Source organism: Uloborus diversus, chromosome 6, assembly GCF_026930045.1.
Source record: "Uloborus diversus isolate 005 chromosome 6, Udiv.v.3.1, whole genome shotgun sequence".
NCBI classification, from domain to species: domain Eukaryota; kingdom Metazoa; phylum Arthropoda; class Arachnida; order Araneae; family Uloboridae; genus Uloborus; species Uloborus diversus.
In genome coordinates, this window is record NC_072736.1 from 3,041,139 (window position 1) to 3,061,087 (window position 19,949).

General features: G+C 36.6%; 1 protein-coding gene across 1 annotated transcript in view; it reads right to left on the reverse strand.

Annotated features, from left to right (window-relative positions):
* Positions 1-19,949, reverse strand: part of LOC129224157 (gamma-tubulin complex component 6-like) — a 107,180-nt gene that overhangs the window by 75,440 nt on the left and 11,791 nt on the right. The window contains exons 6-7 of the mRNA XM_054858573.1: positions 13,249-13,457; positions 1,322-1,511 (exon numbers count right to left, since the gene is read on the reverse strand). Of these exons, the coding sequence (XP_054714548.1) occupies positions 1,322-1,511; positions 13,249-13,457 (399 nt within the window). The remainder of the gene's footprint in view (positions 1-1,321; positions 1,512-13,248; positions 13,458-19,949) is intronic.

Sequence of the window (19,949 nt, forward strand, 5' to 3'; positions counted from 1 at the left end):
TGTAATGTTGCATTTTATTATAGCTACATACTATACGTACCGTACTGTTTCACTTTATGCCATTCTCCTCCGTTGAGTTGGTGCATCCTAGTAGTGCTTTTATTCAATAACACAGCTTATTATTATTATTATTATTTTAATGCAGTAAGATTTCAGTTGTATATATTTAAATTCGGTAATATGAAGTTAAGAAATGGGTTAAAACAGTTTGAGGGATGTTTTTAAATGTCAAAAAAAATTACAGGTATGATCTTGAAAAATCGTATAGATACCTTTTTGACCCCCCCCCCCCTGTCAGAAAACACAAACACGGTACTAAATTGGCAGTTATCGCTTTTTCTTTTCTTTCTAAGCCATGCTCTATTCAAGGCGAACATTAGGGAAATGTGAAAATTTCGATGCCAAACAAACTAACGGCGTTAATAGATGGAATGTATGGCACCAAAATAATGTCTGTTGTCAGCTCGATTTTTTCAGATTTTTATAATTCTGATTGGTGCAAGTTATACTTGCGTAAAACTTACACTTGTCAGATTCGCTTGAAACCTCCTTTTTTCTTTTCGTTTTTTTCTTTTTTGAAAATTTATTTAAAAGTAGTTTTTAGAAATCGCTACAAACTACCTTTTTTTGTATCGAACTACTCGCTACTCTACTTTTTTAAGAAAGTAGTGCGTGTTAGTTGGAAAATAAATGCTATTGTTTTAAAAAGTGCTTCGTTCATCTACGAATTTCCAACCAATCACTCTGCTAAATATTGACTAAATGATATCAGATGCCTACAGCAGTGGCGCAGCCAGAAAGTGTTTCTGGGAGGGATTTTCAATATTCGAAAATCGTTGCTCTTTTTCCCGTTCATTTACAATGTGTGATTATTCAATATCAAAGAATTTCTATAGATTAATAATTATTCATTCAAACTACTTGTTTAAAAACAATTATTAATTCATGCTGATATCACAATAAAATGAAGAAAGTGGGAAAAAACACAGAATATTTATTATTAGTTTTACTTTAGTCGTATATTCATTGTTTGTGTTTTTTTTTCGCGAGATCATTTAAAACCTCCTCCTCAAATACATTCATGTCTTTATGAATTCTTTAAAGACTTCGTTTAAATTGTCGTAAACTTGATTATGTAAAGATCAGTTTATTTATTTTTAATTGTGATATATAAGATTTTCTTAACTGCAAAACTTTCTTTCCAAGAAATAAACAGTTTTCCCATGTTTTATGGAGTTACATAGATTTACTAGTTATCAAAAAAAAAACATCTTTTACAAATTTTACAAAAGGTACAAAAATGCAAATGAAAGATCCTCACATCATTTAACTGAAAAGTACTGGATGGGATCCCTATCAGCAAGTCCAAAGCATGTTGCACCATGTTGACTTCAGAGATGGTGTTGTAAGGATCAAAGAGGGAGTGGTATATTTGAGATTCTTTAATTGCCAGGTGGCAAGCCTCCTCAGGACTCAGTTCGCTCGTGTACAGGTGGTTCGGGAGAAATCCTCTGAACAAAAGGGAAAGGAAAAAAGAAACATATAAATACAAACACAGAATATACGACTTGTAACTGCTCTTTACCTAACTGTGGATGGCCTACTGGATTTATCAAGCTCTAAAAAATACCCAGCGCTACCTTTAAACTATTCATCCACTGTATATAACAGCTTCTAGCAAACTGTTCCAAATATCTACAACATAGGCAGCTGGTGCGATAAAAAAAGGTGAAGGGTAAAAAGAAGTGTCGGGGTAAGGGGCGTAGCTACTGAAGGTTTTTTTTTTTTTTTTGTAAAATTGCACTTTATTACAGGTTTTTATTATTACTGATTTCAAAACTTCTAAAAATGTGGACCATGGCATCAAAAATTGTGATGGATGGCCATCGTAGACTTTCTCCTTGAAAGCTCCATTCTTACGAAATAAGATGAGAAAAGTTCATTTATTTGGAATTTTTAGTTTTGCTTTCGAGAAATAAATAAAACCACCTAATAAAAAATCATTTCTCAATCGATCATTAATTTTAACTCTGGTGCAGACTGCACCACTGTTTTTTTTTTTTTTTTTGACAGGAGGAAGGGGAATAGGTCCTTTTTTTTTAAGAGTATGCCATTGCTTTTGGGGGATGTGAACCTCTGCAATGACAAAAAGGTATGCTATTGTGCAATTCAATGGGGCCCTGCAGGTTTGTTGTGATTACAGTTCTAAAATTTCTAAATCAGGCCCTGGATACCACCAGCACTTAAGCTGCTATCTAGAAGCTGAAACTTGATATAATAGCATCTTCTGAGTATTATTGTCTTATTTTCAGAGTATTACCTTCAGAGTTTATTGATTATTGGTAACAACAGAGCTGCAATTTTGTTTATTACTTGAAAAGACTAAATTGGGTATGTTGCTAACTGGAATGATGTTGCATTTAACGGTTAGTTGGAAAGTCTAGTTACTAACCTAGTAACCCTTCAAATACAGTAGAGTCATTTCACAGTGTTACAAATCCTGTAAATAGTAATTATTGTAGTAACGTAACCTGCAAATAGTTTCCCGTAATGAATATACAACCCCTTTTCATATGGCTAAAGTATACGACCCCCCTATTTCCTTTTTGTTCATTGATGAAATTTGATAACGGTCTACTTTTTTCCAGAAGCGTGTGGAATATTTGAGAGATTTCTTTTCGGTGTATATATAAGCCGTTAGCGATGGATAAAAGGAGTTTCGATTGAGATTTCGAACTGAGAGCGTTTTTGCTCTGTTTATTGCGAGGCATTTCGCTGGTTGTTTTCGTATTTGGAAGTAAATACGTGTGTAAACGTTGAGTTTACGGTGTTGTGTGATAATTGCTTAATTGCTGGCTGATTAATTTAGAAGTTGTTAACGATTTCTCCTGTACATAGTGTAAATAAAGCTCCTGTGTTTTTATCAAGAACTGTGTCTTCATTTCAAGAAAGTGGAAGTCGCACCAAATCCGTTACAAATTGGCGCCCAACGTGGGGCTTCTTCTGGACTTTCTTGGAGTAAGTGTGACTTTGGACATTTTTTTCATAAAGACTGTTTGAATTTATAGACTTTGTTTTTATGGTGATTACTCGCGCAATGGATGACCAATTAAAACAACTTCTGGAAGCAATTAATGCTGTGAAAAGTGACTTGACCGAAAGTATGGCGACTAACCAAGAACAGTTAAATAGTGATTTAACTGCTAAAATTACTACAAGTCAAGATGAAATAAAAAGTGACCTAACGTCGATGAAAACCATGATGGAGAATCAACTAACCGCCATGGGAGATAAAGTTGATGCTCTGGAAGAAAAATTTGATACTGTGGAAGAGCGTATCGCCAATGTGGAAAATAAGTTGGAAAAAGAAGACAAGAAATTTACTTCATTTAAGGAAGAAATAATTAAAGACATGGAACGGAGATTGGCGACCGCGGAAAGCAGTTCTGTACAGTTTGGCGCTCCCACATCTGTTGCTCGACCGTCCATTAAACTGGCCACATTTGATGGGAAAAGTTCGTGGCAGGTGTACAAGACCCAATTCATGATAGTGGCGGAAGCGAACGGATGGGACTCTGCTACCAAGGCCTGCCATCTTGCAGCATCCCTGAGAGGTGAAGCAGCGGACATTCTCCAGACCCTTCTGGACAGCCAGCGCCTGGATTTCGCTGCCCTCACATCTGCGTTGGAGCTTCGCTTCGGTGAGAAGTGCCAGAAAGATTTCAGCCGACTCCAGTTGAAGTCCCGTTTCCAGAAAACCGGGGAAACCCTGCAAGAGCTAGCGGCGGACGTCGAGAGACTGTCTCATCTTGCTTTTTGCGACTGTCCTGCGGATGTTCGAGACAACCTGGCACTCAACTACTACATCGACAGGGTTCGAGATCCGGAAATCCAGAAAGCTCTACGGATGGCGGATGTCAAAGACCTGAATTCTGCTGTTCTGTATGCGATGAGATACGAGGCCGCCCAAGAAGCAACCTGTGTGGATCGCCATCTAATCCGGACTCAGGAAGCTGATGGGTCTGATTCCAGGTCATCCCACCTCGCTGAACTTGAGAGACAACTCGGTGACTTGGTAAGACATCTGAGCAGCATAACAGCCCAAAGGAAACAAGAGCGGAAGTGCTGGAAATGCGGGGTAGTGAAGGACACCTGCGAAGGAGTTGTCCGGCTCGCCAAGCTACGCGAGGGAAGGAAATCACCACCACTAAAGCTCTGCAGATTTCCTCTTCTAGTAGTGGCAGTGATGGACTTTTCATTTACGCACATGTAAATGGGAACCCCTGCAGACTGATTGTCGACACTGGAGCCAATGTGACAATCATTAGGACAGATGTGGCTCGTGAATTTGGATTGAAACTGCTGTGGACATCGCCACGCGTAAGTCTCCAGACTGTGACAGGTGACAAAATCGAGATTGACGGTAAAGTGGACTTGGAAATAGTGTTTGGGAATGCCACCTACCATCATACGGCATTCGTCGCTGATATCACGGACCCCTTCATTCTCGGATTGGACTTTTTGAAGAAATATGACTTCACTCTCGACTTCAAGACTAATGAGCTGCACTCGATGAGAGAAGACATAGCCGTTTTCCCTGCAGAAAGTGATGTAAAATCCGCTCATCAAATAATAGCCCAAACAGATTTATCGATTCCCTCAAGGTCAGAATCATTAATACCTGGCTCCCTTGAAGAAAGCAATAGTTTTCGATTTGGACTCATTGAATACCCTAACCTAAGCAATAACCTAAAAGGAGTGCTGGTAGCATCTATGCTTGTGGACCTTTCTAATGATGTAATTCCTGTGAGAGTCGCCAACGTGAGTGAAAGGCCAAGGAATATTCGGAAAGGTGAAGTGTTAGCAACTTGTACTCCAGTAAACTGCATCATTAGAAGAATCAATTCCCCGGAGACTGTGTCTTCTGAGTCCTTGACATCGAAGTTAATTGGGAGTGCGCCATTATCGAAAGATCAAAGAACTGCTGCGGAACAATTGGTGGATGACTTCAAGCATCTGTTTTCATCTACATCGGAGGATGTGGGCCGGACGAATTTAACGCAGCATAGGATCTACACTGGAGAACACCTCCCTATTAAACAGCATCCAAGACGACTACCCTTCGCCAAGAAGGAAGAGGTTGAAACCCTCCTGAAAGAGATGAAGGAGAATGATGTAATCGAACCTTCATCCAGTCCTTGGGCCTCTCCCATCGTCTTGGTCCGAAAGAAAGATGGCTCCACCAGATTTTGTTTCGATTACCGACGGCTGAATGAAATCACCAAGAAAGACAGTTACCCTCTTCCACGGATAGACGACACCTTAGACACTCTTTCCGGACACAAGTGGTTTTCGACCCTGTACTTGAAGAGCAGCTACTGGCAGGTTGAGATACACCCTGATGACCGAGAGAAGACAGCGTTTACAACTGGACAAGGCTTATGGCAGTTTAAAGTGATGCCCTTCGGCCTCTGCAATGCAGCAGCTACGTTCGAGCGTCTTATGGAGACAGTGTTAAGAAGACTTTCCTACGAATCCTGTCTGGTCTACTTAGACGATATCATCATCGTGGGACGCAGTTTCGAAGAACATCTGGCAAATCTTAGGAAGGTGCTGCAGAAGCTTAAGGAAGCCAATCTGAAGTTAAGCCCGTCCAAATGTAATTTGTTCCGCCGGGAAGTGAACTACCTTGGTCACATCATCTCTTCTGAAGGTGTACAAACCGATCCAGAAAAGGTATCCGCGGTCAAGAGTTGGAGTCGTCCCGAAAACATTCATCAGCTGCGAAGTTTCCTGGGGCTATGCACCTACTGCAGGAAGTTTGTAAAGGGTTTTTCCAACATTGCACGACCTTTGCATAAGCTGACGGAGAGCAAGCAAAAGTTTGAATGGTCCAAAGAATGCGAAGATGCATTTCTACGACTGAAGGAGGCTTTAACATCAACGCCTATCCTCGCCTATCCTCAGCCTGAAAAATCCTTCATCCTGGACACTGATGCGAGCAACGAGGGCGTCGGAGCTGTTTTATCCCAAGAAATTGACGGAAATGAACATGTCATCGCTTACTGGAGCAAATGCTTATCAAAGTCGGAGCAAAATTACTGCGTCACCAGAAAGGAGTTACTGGCCATAGTGAAAGCTGTAGAACACTTCCATCATTACCTCTACGTCCGAAAATTTCTGCTTCGGACAGATCATGCCTCGTTAACTTGGCTTTTGAACTTCAAGAATCCTGAAGGCCAGATAGCCAGGTGGATACAGCGGCTCCAGGAATATGACATGGAAATCAAGCACCGAAAAGGGTTGTCTCACGGTAATGCAGACGCTTTATCAAGGAGACCCTGTCCTGAGAACTGCAATTATTGTTCCCGAATCGAGAAACAGTATGGAACGACTAGCCCTACTGCCTATCAGGTGACAGTGACTCCAATATCATCAGAACCTGATCCATGGAGTGACGACCAAGTTCGAAAAGATCAACTTGAAGACCCCGACATAAAACCAATTTTGGAGTTCATGGAAAGCGACAGTCGGCGACCTAGCTGGCAGGACGTTTCCATCTTCAGTCCTGCAACAAAAGATACTGGGCTTTATGGAACTCGCTCCATTTACGGAACGGCGTGCTACACCGAAAATGGGAATCTGACGACGGCAAAACATCTAGGTGGCAGTTACTACTTCCCCGATCGAGGATTTCAGATGTTCTGAAAGAAATACATAGTAGTGCGACTGGAGGACATTTTGGTGTCTTGAAAACCCTCAATAAAGTTCGGGAGCGCTTCTTCTGGAGTAAGGCGAAGGATGACGTGGAGAAGTGGTGCCATTCATGTGACGCCTGTGCTGCTCGTAAAGGACCGAAGAAGAGAAGCAGAGGGAAGCTACATCTGTACAACGTTGGAGCTCCTTTCGAACGAATTGGGATCGACATCCTGGGTCCTCTACCAAAAACTGCTGATGGGAACAAATACATTCTTGTTTCCATCGACTACTTCACCAAATGGCCGGAAGCATATCCCATTCCAGATCAAGAGGCTACCACCGTAGCAGAGACTCTGGTCCAACATTGGATCTCGAGATATGGAACACCTTTGCAGATTCATTCCGATCAAGGGAGGAATTTCATCTCTGCTGTGTTTAAGGGCCTATGTCAAATTTTCGGAATTGAGAAAACTAGGACAACACCACTACACCCACAATCGGACGGCATGGTGGAGAGATTTAACCGCACAATCCTGAATAATCTCTCGCTTATGGTATCCAGAAATCAACAGGACTGGGACAAGAAGCTACCTTTGTTCCTGCTGGCCTATCGCAGTGCTGTCCACGAGACTACCGGATATGCCCCATCTCAGATGCTCTTCGGACGAGAGCTTCGGCTACCTTGTGATCTCGTCTTCGGTCGTCCTCCGGATGCGCCTGCATCGCCTGAGGAGTACATCCAGGATCTCCAGGCCCGGTTGGAAGACGTTCATAACTTCGCACGAGAGCGAATCAACATCGCGGCGGAGAAGATGAAGACCCGATACGACACAAGGTCTACTGCAGTGGCGGATCCAGCTGATTGTTTTGGGAGGGGCCATCCAAAATTTTTGAACTAACTCGGAACTTCCCAGAAATTTTATTAAAATGAAGTTTTATAAACTCAATTTTCGGTGTATCGAGATACACCGAACCATAACCTCATCTAATGAGATGAGGTTATGGATTTAGGAATCTCCCTTGAAAATGCTTCAAAATTTAAATTGCCGAGTAAGTTTTGAAAATTAGGAAACTAAAAACGCATTTTGTCTATTTTTGATGATGTACCGAGAAAGGTCAGGTTTCAGATGCTGGCCCCAAAATAGTTTTTGAAAGTAAAGCTTAGAAACCAAAATATTCTGTCATTATGAATGCTCTTATAGCTCTTCAGCTGTCCATCCCAAGAATGCACCTTTAGGTAATGTTTGCTTACATTTAAGGAGGAGTGAAGGTGCTTAGAATCCTTCCTTCCTGTAAATATTTTGCATTTGAGTCTCTAAAAATTCGATTTTTAACTATATTTATACATATTTTAGAAAGGGATGGAAAATTCGTGAGCTCCTCCAAAAACCTCCTTTTAAAGCTATCATCACGGTATAAACTAGGGAGGGAGGGGGTCCTATCAAAGATCGTTTGTAATTGAAGCTAAAAAAATTTCATTTAAGTTGCTTTTAAGCAAGTTAACTGATAAGGTCTGGATAAGCTAGTTTCCGTTCACATTTTTTCCAAATAAAAGACTTAAAATTCAATTTTTTGCTACACATCAAGGCATTTGTGAAAGGGCATGGGAAAAGCGGGTTCTCCCCCTAATTTCGAAATTAAAGCCATAAAAACGAAAATTTAGGCTCTCTTTGGTCTTATGAACAATAGGTATACTCTGAGAACAGCAGCATTTAGAGATCGTCCAAGTGTCTGTAGTTGGAATCAAGAAATAATGTAAAAGATGGCGAAAATTTTTGGAAATAAACGTTTTGTTTTGAGGGTAGGGATATAATTTATCTCCCAATTAAGGCCTATGCTTCTTTTTCAGTAAAACACGTGTGTTAAATTTTGTTATCTTCTCGTAATTTTTTTTTCTTTTTTTTTTCTTAAAAAAATTCCTACAATCACAAGGCTTTGGGAGGGGCCATGGCCCCCATGGCCCCCCTCTAGATCCGCCTCTGGTCTACTGGACATGAATTCAACGAAGGCGACAAGGTTTGGTTATGGAATCCCATCCGACGGAAAGGTCTGTCACCCAAATTGCAGTCGCATTGGGATGGACCCTACAAAGTCCTTAACCGACTAAATGACGTCGTAGTGAGGATCCAAAAATCACCTAATGCAAAACCTAGGGTTGTACATTATGATCGGTTAGCCCCATACTATGGCCATAGTTCATGAGTATTACGTAAACAACCATGGTTGATAACATAAAAGTTGTAGATAATTTTTGCTTTTAATGTTTAGTAATATTTCTTGTTATTATTGTGTTTTCTGTATCTGTTAGTTATTAATTAATGTGTATATTTGTAAACTTGTGATAGAAGTTTGGCACCCTTTCTGGGGATTGTACTGCCCGGGACGTGCAGTCCTTAGGAAGGGGGCAATGTTACAAATCCTGTAAATAGTAATTATTGTAGTAACGTAACCTGCAAATAGTTTCCCGTAATGAATATACAACCCCTTTTCATATGGCTAAAGTATACGACCCCCCTATTTCCTTTTTGTTCATTGATGAAATTTGATAACGGTCTACTTTTTTCCAGAAGCGTGTGGAATATTTGAGAGATTTCTTTTCGGTGTATATATAAGCCGTTAGCGATGGATAAAAGGAGTTTCGATTGAGATTTCGAACTGAGAGCATTTTTGCTCTGTTTATTGCGAGGCATTTCGCTGGTTGTTTTCGTATTTGGAAGTAAATACGTGTGTAAACGTTGAGTTTACGGTGTTGTGTGATAATTGCTTAATTGCTGATGATTAATTTAGAAGTTGTTAACGATTTCTCCTGTACATAGTGTAAATAAAGCTTCTGTGTTTTTATCAAGAACTGTGTCTTCATTTCAAGAAAGTGGAAGTCGCACCGAATCCGTTACAACAGTATTTTTGACATTTATGTAGAGTCCGTAATGTGACCTTTTTTGCCATAACATTTTAATTTAATGTTTGATTTGCAAATTATTTTAATTTGTATAGGTGTGTTGGTAGGAAAAGCTCAAAATAAAATAATAACAGGGTGGCGACAGAAACTGGAAAAAAAAGTTCCCTGACTTTTCCCTGATTTCCCTGATTAAGTTCACTAAATATTCCTGATTTACGTTACCAATGATAATGGTTTCCTTTCTTTGCCCTACCTGAAAAGCATTGCTTATTTTTAAAAAATGCAGTGTTTAGAACGGTTTAAGCTGTTTATTAAAAATATATTTTGAAAAGATGTTCCTTTTTTTGTTTTGGTAAAATAGCATATTAAATTATCGACAGAGAAATATTGTAGGAAAGGAAATCCAAAACAAATACTTTACTTCCAGGAACCAGTTAACATAAGAATTCTAAGAAATTATTAAAACCACTCTTAAAGAAATATCTGTAATCTGAAGTGACAGTGACAGTGAATAATACCATGGCAAAAAAAAATGATTTTCAGTCAAAATTCTATTTTAGCAATTAAATTAAAAACGCCAAGTGATAACTTTTAAGATTTTTTCAGCATTAATTTAAAAAACAAAGATTTTTTTTCTTGAAATCGTTATAACAGCATGCTAATTACTTCAAGCCAATGAGTAAAGGCAAGAGAGCCAATTCATTAATGACGGCTCCCTCTTTGCCTGTAGGGTTGTTTATTTTACGTAGCTTGGAATGCTTGGAAGGAAAATTCAAGCAAGGTAAAATAAACAACTTTACAGACATAGAAGCAATCTTAGGAAGTTCATCCTAAGATTGAATACTTTGACCTTGAGGACAAAAGATGAAGAAATATGCGGCACTGTATAATCACACCTCATTGATTTTACTTTTTTAAAACAAATAATTGGCAGAAAATCGGTAGGGAATCAAAATCCTTCATTTTGCAAGGAAGAAAAAAAAAAATTTCCTTCATTTGATCAATTTTCCCTGAATTTCTGTTATTTTTTTCAAAATTCCCTGATATTTCCCTGATTTTTCCCTGAGTGATAAAGTTCCCTGACTTTTCCCTGATCTCCCTGATTTCCCTGATCTGTCGCCACCCTGAATAAGCTAATCAAACAGTAAAAATTATGACAAAAAAGGTTGTGTTACAGACTCTACAAAAATGTAAAAAATACCGTGAAAGGAACCAGTAGGGGAGATTAGGGATGGATGGGACAGTTCTCAAAAAAATATTTCTCATAAATTATTTTCTACTGATATAACACTGAAAGTTTCAGAATAACAAATTGAAACATTTTAATATATTTAAAAAATATAAATTTCATGGTAATTATTAAAATGGTCATTTCTGAAGACAATTACAATAGCAGTAAAAATGCATATACATAGTTTTCAAAAATATTATGAAAAATGACAAAGACAGCATGTCATTTATTTATGTAAGGTTTATTGAACATTGGGAACATATATTTTATCTAACATTATACTTTAATGAATCAGCATCAAATGAAAAATTTCAGTGCTCGACTAGTTCCACCAACCATATTTGGTGGGGGCAACTTGGCAATAATGTCTATTTTATCAATCACAGAACTATCTGTTGTTTGTGGAAATATAAAGTTTCCTTTTTCATTTTTCCTCATAAAGAGTACTTGAAAGGTCTCATCATTATCCTTGCTTTCAACTCTTCCAACATAATTGAAATTCTTAGAGTTCTATTATCAGGGCCCGATTCAATTCATAAAATACCTTCATCAATTATTTTTATTTATTAATGTTTTAAAATGTCTAATCAGAAAAACAAAATTAATTAGTCTGAAACTTTAACACGAGTCATTAAAAAGGTACCTATTTTATGGTTTATATTTGAGTAACTGGATGTTATTTTCCAATATAAAATTTCATTTTACAAAAATATACTACATTTTCGTAAACAATATGTTTTTTTCTTTGCATAATGTGCTTCATGAGAAAACAACCTGTAATGAAACCACTGTTATACCTCTTACAAAGAAGTACAGCAAACCAATTGATTGAAAGTATATTATATAGTACATAAAAGTAATAATTTCATTGATAAATATTACAGGAGTAAGGAAAACTTAGTCATACTGCTGTAAACTTTCAATGTAAAGAAATTAGTTTCGAAAAAAATCATAGAAGTTGATACAATTGTTATACATCAAGTTGATAACTTCAATGGCTTTTTATTCTGCAATTCAATTACAAAACAAGATAGTATGCCAAAAATAAAATTTTAAAAAAATTGAACAATCAGTATAATTATTTAGCTGCAGATATTAAAAGGGAGGGATGGGACATGTCCCATCTCTCCCTAAACCATACTGTCCCATCCCTCCCTTTACACAACATTTCAGTAAAATAGCTTGTTACTAGAAGCATGCTACTTTTAGGTTTAACTTAACTATTACTTTATAAAAGCTGTATTATTAGGTGTATAAAACAGCAAAAAGAATTATGTTAACATCAATAAATAAGATTGAAAACTTACCTTGAAAACAAAGTAGTTATTTACTTTTGGTGTTGTAAAATAGCTTTTTTCTGGTATACATTCATAGAACTCTGCAACTAAAATGATTAATAGCAACAAACATTGTTTTATGGTTGCTCCACTTAGTGGAAGAGTCAGAAATGGAAAACAATGTTTATTTTAAGAATAATTGAATGAGTCCCATCCATCCCAGTGTCCCATCCATCCCTAATCTCCCCTACACTTTTCTTCAACAAATGAGGATTTGATCTTTTATCTGATACCTTAAGAATTTCAACATTTTTACTTACAACTAGTTTCCCTAGAAAAAAAGAGACAATTCTGCAATTCAACATTTTCAAATAGGCTATGAAAAATTCAAAATGCGTAAACTATAACCTGTAACTAACAAAGATCAAAAAACATAATCTCTTAGTAAGCAACTTGAGGCAGTCATTGTGTCTGAATAAGAATCTGTTCACTAAAAATCAATGATTTTGTAGCACAGCCAAGAAAAGGAAGCTCATTTGAAGAAAACTAAAAGGCATTCAATTCAATAAGCATGAACAAGTGATTATCTTTACTAAAAATAAAGCTGAAAGTCTCTCTGTCTGGATCTCTGTGATGCGCATAGTGCCCAGACCGTTTGCCCAATTTTCATGAAATTTGGCACAGAATTAGTTTGTAGCATGGGGTTGTGCACCTCAAAGCGATTTTATGAAAATTCGATTTTGTTCTTTTTCCATTCCAATTTTAAGAGTATTTTCCCTAACAAAATTATCATAAGATGGACAAGTAAATTACCAAGTTAACATAGCGTGGAATCATAACATGGGAAGTCAATTGGCGAGAAATACATCATACATTATTTGTAAATATCCAGGCGAACCAAAAGACCTTTTAATTTTCTACTACGGGCAAAGCCGTGTGGGTGCCACTAGTAATTGTATAAAGAAACAAATTAAATGTATCATATGCTTATGTGTGACTAATCATCCAACTTTTTCTTTACATACCATACATCTTAGCCCGTTCATTCAACAAAATTTTGTAACGGACTTGTTTTCAGCTTCATAACTTAGTTCTATTATTATTCTTTGTTACACACTGTTACATAATACTGGCAAACTTACCCTAAACATTGTTCCCAGCTCAAAAACTTCTTTTCTTCATCTGCCGGCGCATTACAAAATAATTCGAAGTCCACAGATGCAGAATCGGAAAAATCTGTTTGCGACGATGAAACACTCAGTCTTTCTTCAGGAGGCCATTTCTTCCAGTGTTGACCCCCTGGTTTGCCATTGCCAAACACTCTGTCTTCAGTATTGGGCAATGATTGTGCCTGAATATGAAACAAATCGTTATTTATCAGGATACTACATAAAAATCTAGATGAGAGATGTTTTATTTATTTGCCTATTAAAGCATAGTTTTGTTCAATTATAGGTTTAAAACAATTTAATGGTTGTTGACTAAATGTCTAATAACAAAGTGACTAACCCACAAACATTTATTAATTCCAACTTAAAGTGCCAATTATTTAAAAAGATTAAATATTAACCACAATGTGCAATGCTATAACCCAGGGTGAACATCGAAATGAAGATTCAATTATATAAAAATAGTTCTATTTTATATACTTTCTGTCAGAAGTTATGTCATTCAAATTTCAAACAAACCTTTACTGATACTTAAAGACAGAACATTCCCACATTTTATGTACATGTTCAAAAAAGAATCAAATTATTCATTTTGGCAAATTAGGTATAAGGGTAATGAAAACAACACATAAGATTTAGAAGAAGATTTCTAAAAATATGTTGTGAAAAAGAGGTCTTAAATATTTTATCCAACTCTGTGTGAACCAGGGCTGCGGAGTTGGAAGGAAAATGGCCGACTCCGACCCCGGGATTTTGAAACGCCCGACTCCGACTCCAGATTTTTTTTTTTAATTGTATTTTTTCAATTCCCTCTCCCCCTTCTGAGAGGGGGAAAAAACCACAAACAGAGATTGAAATATGAATTCCTTTTCATGAAAATTTCGCATTTTGTATTTTATTGTAAACCCAAGATGCAAACAACGTTAGAAATTCAATTTAAAAATCAAATTTTCCAATAGTTACGAGTTTAAAAGTGAGATGACTTAAAAATACCATTTTTTTTTTCAATAATTTAAAAGGATTACTTGTAATTTGCCCCCTTTTAATGTTTAACAAATACATATTGATAAAATAGTTTGCTTTCAATTTTTGAAAGTTGCAACTTGAAAGAAAAAAAGCTTTTTTTTCTAAATCTAAGTTCTTGAGAGGGGGTGGTTTGCCCCGGGTGACACCCATCTGGTAGGTGACACCCAAAGTTAATTTCAGAGTTTGTAAAAAATATAAATACTTTAATTCTGAAAATTTTCCCAAAAATAATTTAAATTATATTTCACTAATAAAATTTCAAGGAAAGTTTACACAAAATGCGGCGGTATACAAATTTGTAAGAATAGCTTTTACTATACCTACATTTCTTCTTTGCTAAATTTTTAACTTAAATTTTATTGTCTGCTTTAGAATTAACCTTAATATGAAGATTCTAAGATTAACTGCAATTATTGAGTGTTGTAACAAAGAAATCACTTACACTTATTTTGTTCCATACTTTTTAGCTTAAGCGTAGGGTCGGGGGGGCACGGGGGGCACGTGCCCCCCCAACTTGCTGAACAGATTTTTTTATTACTAAAATTGGTTGCCTCTGTTGTCCCGAAATTAAAACGAAAATCATCTCAGGAGTTTCTACGCGGCTACTTATTACTTTCATTTTATGCTGACATTCCCCAGTAAGGTAGCAATAATGCATAAATTTCCTATAGCCCCAGCCTTGGAGCTCGGAGGAGTTGTTACAACTACAAAATCTTTCAAATCGGCATATAAGAATCAAGTAAAGTAAAAATAACTTCACTCACTGTTCATCGTCTCTGCGCCGCTTGCAGAGGCAGATCAAGAAAAAATCGACTGAAACGATAAGTTTTACAAAAAATTACACTAGAAATGGCACGATATATGACATGATGAAAAATGCGCCCATTTTAGTCGTGAGGGGTTTTGAATTAATTATGTATTTGTTAAAAACGGACTATTTTGCAATCCTCATGTCTTCACTGGTTATCGAAAAAGAGGCTTATTCCAAGGCAGTGTAAGATTTTTGAAGTCGAAAAAATGTTAAAATAACCATTTTTTAACAACCATTTTCTTATGCATATGTGTTTGAAATTATAACAGTAAATAAAGGATTAGTTTTTATTTTAACTATGCAAACGGCATTATTTGAGGAGGGGAGAGGAGGAGGGTACAACTGCTCTTGAATTTCCTTTGCACTTTATTTGACGCTCAAGGTACCGCTGATTTCGTGCATTGCGTGTGATAAATTAATTCACAATGAAACTATATACATGTGTCAGATTTCTTTTTATTCAAAAAAGTTAAGTTAAGCTGACATAATTGGTCTCAGGAATTTCACAAAATTGTTTTGAGGTTTTAACCTGGGCCTGATTAACACACGGAACAGGAACGTTGCAGGAACGAGAACCTGGACAACAGAATTTTAGGGAAGCCATACAGTAAGTTTTTTAATTTCAACCCATTTTTGGAAATTACTACTTTGGAAATGTGATAATTTTTTTGTGAGAGGGAGACACCAAATTTACAAGGACCTGGGCATCCCTTGACTTGATCCGGTATTGATTGTAACTGTTTTTTTTTTCTTCAAATTATCTATATAGGATAACTATCCCCATCCAAACAGTATTTCATTTGGGGTTAAATATCGTAAAATGTAAATTTAAAATGCATTCTAAATACTAATCTAAAATTTTTGTGAACATAATGCGACTCATTAATAAAAATTGTATTCTTCTGAAGATGAACTCTAAAGTTTATTTTCGTAAAGAACTTCAGTATCTTAAGCTCCTTTTACGACATGTGCGGTCGCTAGTCGATGTGAAAAGTTTTGATAAATGACTGCAATAAAAATGTTCATTTACGGATGCCTGGTAACACAAGGCTCCCAACAGTATGACAAACTTCCAAAGCCGCCGCCTACCATTTACTGCCTGTTTTTAGTTATTGTAATCGGCACCTGTATCACAATGACAGTGTATCAGGTAAAGTGCCGTTATGGGAACCTGGGAACCATCAACAGGGAATTAGTGACTACATCACAGAATAAGAGATCATCAAGTGACAGAACAGCAGGGAATCGTCCTTGTGGGACTACTTAGGGTATCATGATTGACCTCCCAGAAAGAGTTCTCAGAAATGAGTCTTTTTAAAGGATAATAGACGTTTCTCGCGGAAAGAAAAAGCCGGCCGAGTTGAACATTTTGTGCAGAAAGGCTCATTTTCTTCCGATTCTTGAAAAGGAAAATATCTCTTCTCTCCAAAGAGTTAGCTATCATGCAGTATCGAATAAATTCTGAAATGAATACTTCGTCTTGCTCTTGAGTTTTAAAACTTAAATCTCTTCATCTGCAAGATGTTGAAACAGAAAACTGTTTTATCTTTTTTCAAAAAAGTTTCTGTGACAGAGAGTTCGTCTTCTATTAAAACAAACAATGATGGTGAATTCGTAGCTAGGATCGAAGAAAACTCTAAGCCTTCAACGAACCAATTACAAAGTAATGAAGATAACACTGAGGAATTTGCAGATGTTGCGAAAGCAACAGAATTTAATAATATGTTATGCGATGATGAATCTTGTGATGAAGAATTGATTACCATAGATGAAGAAAAATCAAAGCCTACTGATGATTTTGAAAGCCAACAACGAGATACCGAAATAAACAATGGTGATCCTGCTAATGGCATAAGATATGCAAATATTAACACTGGTCCTTTTCGGCCGAAAGATTTTAATAAAATTCAGAAATGTCAAGGAAAGTCTAGAAGTTTTAAAGACTCTTGGTACTCTGAGTTTCCTTGGCTTGAGTATAGCATTATGAAAGATGTTGCTTTCTGCTACTACTGCAGGTTATTTTGTTGTGAAAAATCAGGTCGGGGTGAAGATAATTTCACAAGAAAATGGGTTTCGAACTGGAAGAAAGCTTTGGAAAAATTCCGAAAGCATGAAAAATCAGAGATGCATTTGAAATCATTGCAGTTTTGGAATGAGAAGAAAATTAGTGGTAACACCATATGTGACAATTTGTCTTATGCTCATACAAAGCAAGTGCAACAAAATAGAATGTATTTGAGGTTTGTTATCGAAACTATTTTGTTTTTGGGTAAGCAATGCTTATCTTTGAGGGGTCATGATGAAACAATGTCTTCTCTGAACAAAGGGAACTTTCTTGAGTTGCTACAGCTTCGTGCTAAAGATAAAGGAGCGGACATTATCCAAATGATGAGCTCAAAAATTCATTCATATAAGAGTGGCCAGATTCAGAACGAAATAATAAATATCATAAAAAACAAGATTGTAGTCGATATTGTTAATGAAGTAAATTCTGCGTCTGCTTTTTCAATAATTTGCGACGAAACAACCGACCGTAGCACAAAAGAGCAAGTCAGTATTTGCGTGAGGTATCCACAGAAAACGGCATATTCCTTTTTAGTTAAAGAAAGGTTTTTGGGATTTGTTGACGTTGAAGAGACGACGGGAGAAAATTTGCATCGTACTATAAAAAATTATTTGCAGAAAACAGGGATAGATTTGAGCAAACTGCGTGGACAGGCATACGATGGCGCTTCAAATATGAGTGGAAAATTTAACGGAGTTGCTGCAAAATTCAAAGATGAAGAACCAAGAGCACTATACACTCACTGTCACGCTCATCTTCTTGATTTGGCAGTAATGCGATTCTGTGAAGAAATAAAGGAGCTGAGAAATGCTCTTAGCGTTGTCAATTCATTATATAACTTAATAAATGCATCTGCAAAAAGGTTCGCAATATTTGAAAATATTTGCAAGAAAAGTGAAGGTTCTGTTTTTAGAAGACTTTGTAGTTTGTCCAAAACACGTTGGACAGTTCGTCATCGTGCTCTATCAGTGGTGATAGAAAATTTGCAAGAGATAATTCAGACACTACTTAAAATTTCCGATGATTCGTCAGATGTAAAAATAGCTAGTCAAGCAGATGGCTTGCTGACATTAGTAACGAACTTTGAATTTATATTCTGTTTAAAATTTTTGTTCTGTGTTTTAAGTGTGACTGATATTCTGTCAAAAGAAATACAAAGCATAACATTGGACATTTCATCTTTTTTTTCAAAAGTTGAAGCACTGCTATACTGTTTATCATCTGAGAGAAATGATGAGTATTTTAAGCGCATCTGGGAGGAGACTGAGGACGTATGCAACAAACTCTCTTCTGAAGGTTTCGAAATTAGACAACCACACCTCCACCGGAAAAGAAAAGTGCCAAGAAGACTTGACGATGGAAATTTCCAATCGGCATTTTTTCCTACTTCTGCAGAAGAGGCATACAAAGTTAATATTTACTACCAAGGATTAGACACTATCCTCTTCAATTTAAAACAGAGATTTTCTAAAAATGATTATAGTAAAATCAAAGTTATTTCAGACATACTTCTCAATTTAAAAGATCCCTTAAATGAGTCCTCTGCAGATAGCATTAAAGAATTTTACAAAATGAAATTTGACGTCACCACACAGCTCCGATTTTATCACAACTATGCAAAATTAAACTTCAACAATCTGTCTCCCACTCTATCAGAATTTGGAAATTCATTCCTGAAACACAACTTATCAACTAGTATCCCTTCTATTTTGGAGCTGTTTGAAGTAGCACTGTCATGGCCTATCACTACAGCAAACGCAGAATGATCGTTTTCCACTCTTCGCCGTCTAAAAACATATTTGAGGACTATTATGGGGCAGGACAGATTAAGCGGATTAGCGTTAATGTCTGTTGAACAGGAGGTTACAGCACAATTGATGGAGCCCAACGAGCTTGACGATCTGGTAGCAAAATTTGCATCCTCAACCGATAGAAGGCTCAATTTCTACTGACATTACAAGGTATTGTAAAACATTTATTTTTGTATGAAAAAAAATAATGAGAAAAAACCAACATAGTGTTTGTAACAAATATTGCTATAAAAGGAGTAGCACAAACGTAACTTGGAAAACAGAGTTAAATTCACATAGGAGCTCACAGGGGCTGAGCCGCCGAACTCCAGTATTGCCTTCCAATTTTTGTTAGATTTTATCATTTTAGGCAAACTTTAAGCTATTTATGTATAAAAGTTAAAACTAAGTTGAGGGAAATGTAGGGTTCTTTCGCTTCTTTTAGTAGAATTTCAGCTATGATTACAAAGAACTGCAATGCAATTGTATTCTTTGATAAGCTATTCTTAAAACCCTGACGTACGTGTATGCACCACTTTTTTACAATAAGAGCTGTAACTAAGATGGGTTTGCTTATTAACTGTTACTACGCATTAGCACAGGAAAAGAATTCAGCCCTATTCGATGCAGGTTTAAAATGCTTCAAAAAATATATTGCGAAATAAATCAAAATTAGATCATTCGTAAAAATGCAAAAAAAAAAGATGCTGAGCTTAAAGTTACAAATACCTGTTACATATGGACTATATCCGCCAGAATCCGTGAAATACAGTACAAATTTATTCTCAAGAATTTAAGATTTTTTACTTATTTAAAAAAAAAAATTTCCGCCTCAATTAAGAAATAGTCCTTTCTTGAGAATCTGCGACGTTTGTCGACTGCGTGCATTCATTCTTTATATGTCTTTTCTAATAGCAGAACAAGATATTTCTCAATCGGGGGTGTACAAGCTAAAAATAGCCAATTCTGTTACTTAGAAATA